A 3081-nucleotide genomic window follows, 5' to 3' on the forward strand; every position below is an offset into this window, starting at 1 on the left:
CTGCCACAGCCTCATGGATTTTCATTGTCCTGTTGCAATGCTGTACATTTGGCAATGTAAGATTCTGCTGTAATGTTGGTGAGTCAGAGATTTAAGTCTTCACCTGGGAAAGCTGCAGATAAATCAATGAATGTTGAGTAAACAAGCAACTTGGGTCAGATTGTATCAGCAATAATTTTGGGAGTGCTGTTTTGTCCTTGTGAGGAAATTATTCAGAAACTAAAAGAAGCGAATGACTGACAAAGTGGTTTGCAAACTGGTCTTGCCAACTAGGTTTGCAGAACTGACCTTGGAATACTGTTGGCACTGATGCCTGGGCTAGTTAGGAGACCATTTGATATGTGTTTTACCTCAGACTTCTCCATTACCCTTTCTGTTTTCATAAGCACTCTCAATAAAAGACTGCAGGAAGCATAAAAAGATTACTGTAATAGTAACAGTCAAAATCTAGTGTTGCTACTAGAACTGCAGAAGGCTGTAGACGATATTCGTCTCACCACTAATCGAAAGGTACCCAAACTAAATGTTTAAACCAGTGCTTCTCAACTGTTTCAAACTCAAGACATCTCTGCCAGCTATTAGTTTTCAATCATTTTTGACAACAGAAAAATAATAGAGCAATTCTATTACAAAGAACTCAGACCACAGCAGGGTAGAATGTTTTTAACACTATGGATTCCTATTTGAAATCTCTGGATTTATCTTGTGAATCATGTTTCCCCCACCTAACAATGCTAACATTGTGTGGCACCCCACTGCATCCTTGAATGGATCTCAAGGTACCCTAAGGTGCCCCAGCACTTTGCTTGAGAATCAGTGGTTTAAATGGAAAGATCACCCTGTTTTGTGTAAAGAAATTACTTAAGGGCTAGAGCTTATGAATACACCATCTCATCTCACTTGTTAATAAAATATTGACTTTTAATGTTATACACTAAATCAGGATTTCATTTATCAAGAAATAGGTACATACATTTTCTATTCTAGACAACGATTTTAAATACTGTTTTAGCCTGTAACTATTAGTTTGCTGCGTCACCAGTAGATGGCAGCATTGCTTACTATACTATACATAGCTTCTTCTGTTTTGTCTGTTCTAATAAAAAGCAAGCCATTCTTCAATTACCTATTATACTACATCATATTTGCATATTTATAAGTAGAATAAGTCCATGCTCTTAAAAGCACACCATGTTTTCTGTTTTGTTTTCAGGGTTTTATTCCTTAGAGTCTATATAGCCAAAAGATTGCTTTGTTTGTTGGTTGATTTGTTTGTTAAGAACCAGACACTCGCATTGTGTAGAAGCATGATACTTTCATTTTAGCTAGAAAGATCTCTGCCACTCTTAGTCATTCTTTTATAAAGAACCAGTAATAAGAACCACTGGAGGCCACCCGTATTCCAAGCAGTGGAGGAGCCCAGAGAGAGAGAGAGAGAGAAACTGCCATTCATGTGCACAGAACACAGAATTGGTTGTTTCTGTTATGATTAGACATCATGCAGGGAATAAGAATGGCAGGTGAATAGTTTTTCTTGTTAAAAAAGCCTAGCTTCAAAAAGCAGAAAAGCAATATTTACCAAACAGTGTTGTTATTAGTAGCTGTTTGCGTAGCAGGCATGTTGACTGCTTTTCTGTATTTACAAATCCTTTTACAGTTCCTCCTACTGTAAATATAGTGCTGTGAATCAGCATGGGAATTCAATCCTTTTTTATTTTTGAAATGTTTACATGCTGCAGTTGACAGTGTCCCACAAATATCTTAGATTAAATAATAAAGGCAAGGATTTCTTAGAGTGAAATGTTTTATTGGACCAACAGGGTAGCTAGGATAGAGTTAGACAAGCTTTTGAATGCAACATGTTCATCAGATTACCGTCTTGCATTCAAAAGTTTATCTAACTTTATCTCAGCTCCCCCGCTGGTCCAGTAAAAGGTATCACTCTAAGAAATCCTTGCCTGTTGCATAACTTTTGGACTGTCACAGCTTTGTGATCACAGTAGCACACTCTTATGCTCGTGTAACATAGAAAATATATAAGACTAGAGCAAGCCAAGATGTACTGAAGCAGGAATATTCTCTAATTAAATAACCAAGTTTTGTGATTGCAGGATACCTGTCAGATGTACCATCTGCATCATTATGCTCCTATTTTTTATTTAGTTTTCCTCTACATGTTGAAGATGCAAACTGGGACTGTTATAGTAGCATTTTACCTATGCACAGCTGAGCAATAATCCTGCCTCCAGTCCAAATAGAGCAACTGGTGTCTCATGTTAATCCCTAAAGATACTTGTTTTATGTTGAAAAACACACACAAAATAAAACCTGTGATGATAATGCTCCCGCTGAGAGTCTCACAAGTGGTGCTTGACACTTGAACAGTAAGACAAGCTGCAGTTTAGAATTAAGATCCATTACTAGAGTTGGATGAAGAAAGTTTAAATAGTACTTGCCTTGTTGACTTATTCCTTACCAGCATTATTAGCATTTGTACATTCAAAAGTTCCAGATGTGTCCCAAAATTAAAAGGAGTAAAGGCACAGGCTCTACTTTCAAATCGGTATGTTACTCCTTGCTTAGACTGATATAAAAGGAAGTGGAACTCTTAGAGAATTACCTCAATGTTTTCCATTCCACTTATTCCATTTATTAAAATATGCTCAGATACAGGCAATTATTCTGAAAGACCAAACCTAGGGAGGTGGACCTTTAAGGATTTTGTTGCAGTTTGTCATTCCTCTACAGTACTAATAATCTAATTTATGTAACAAACTGCTTTTGTAATAAACTCTATTGGTTTGTTATAGGGAATTAATTACACTTGAGATTCAGTATTACAATCTTCAGTTGGATGAGGAGCCTATTAACTTAGAAATGGACAGCTTATAAAGGAGGATTTGAAACAGGAGGATTCTGGGGTCCAAGTAATCCTAATTCTTGCATATACACTGTTGTGTAACTGTTGCAAGTTGGCACTCCCTTCACCCGTGCTCCTGTATTCTTGGTAAATGTATACACCGTTTATATGATGCCTTTGTGTGTTCAATTTTGTACGGTCAGGTAATTTCACCTCAGCGC

General features: G+C 37.0%; 1 protein-coding gene across 1 annotated transcript in view; it reads left to right on the forward strand.

Annotated features, from left to right (window-relative positions):
• The window catches only part of DCP1B (decapping mRNA 1B), a 67916-nt gene that overhangs the window by 60178 nt on the left and 4657 nt on the right, over positions 1 to 3081 (forward strand). The window contains 1 exon segment of the mRNA XM_025198805.1: positions 3064 to 3081. Within this exon segment, the coding sequence (XP_025054590.1) occupies positions 3064 to 3081 (18 nt within the window).

Source organism: Alligator sinensis, unplaced genomic scaffold (assembly GCF_000455745.1).
Source record: "Alligator sinensis unplaced genomic scaffold, ASM45574v1 scaffold87_1, whole genome shotgun sequence".
In the NCBI taxonomy this organism is placed as follows: Eukaryota; Metazoa; Chordata; order Crocodylia; family Alligatoridae; genus Alligator; species Alligator sinensis.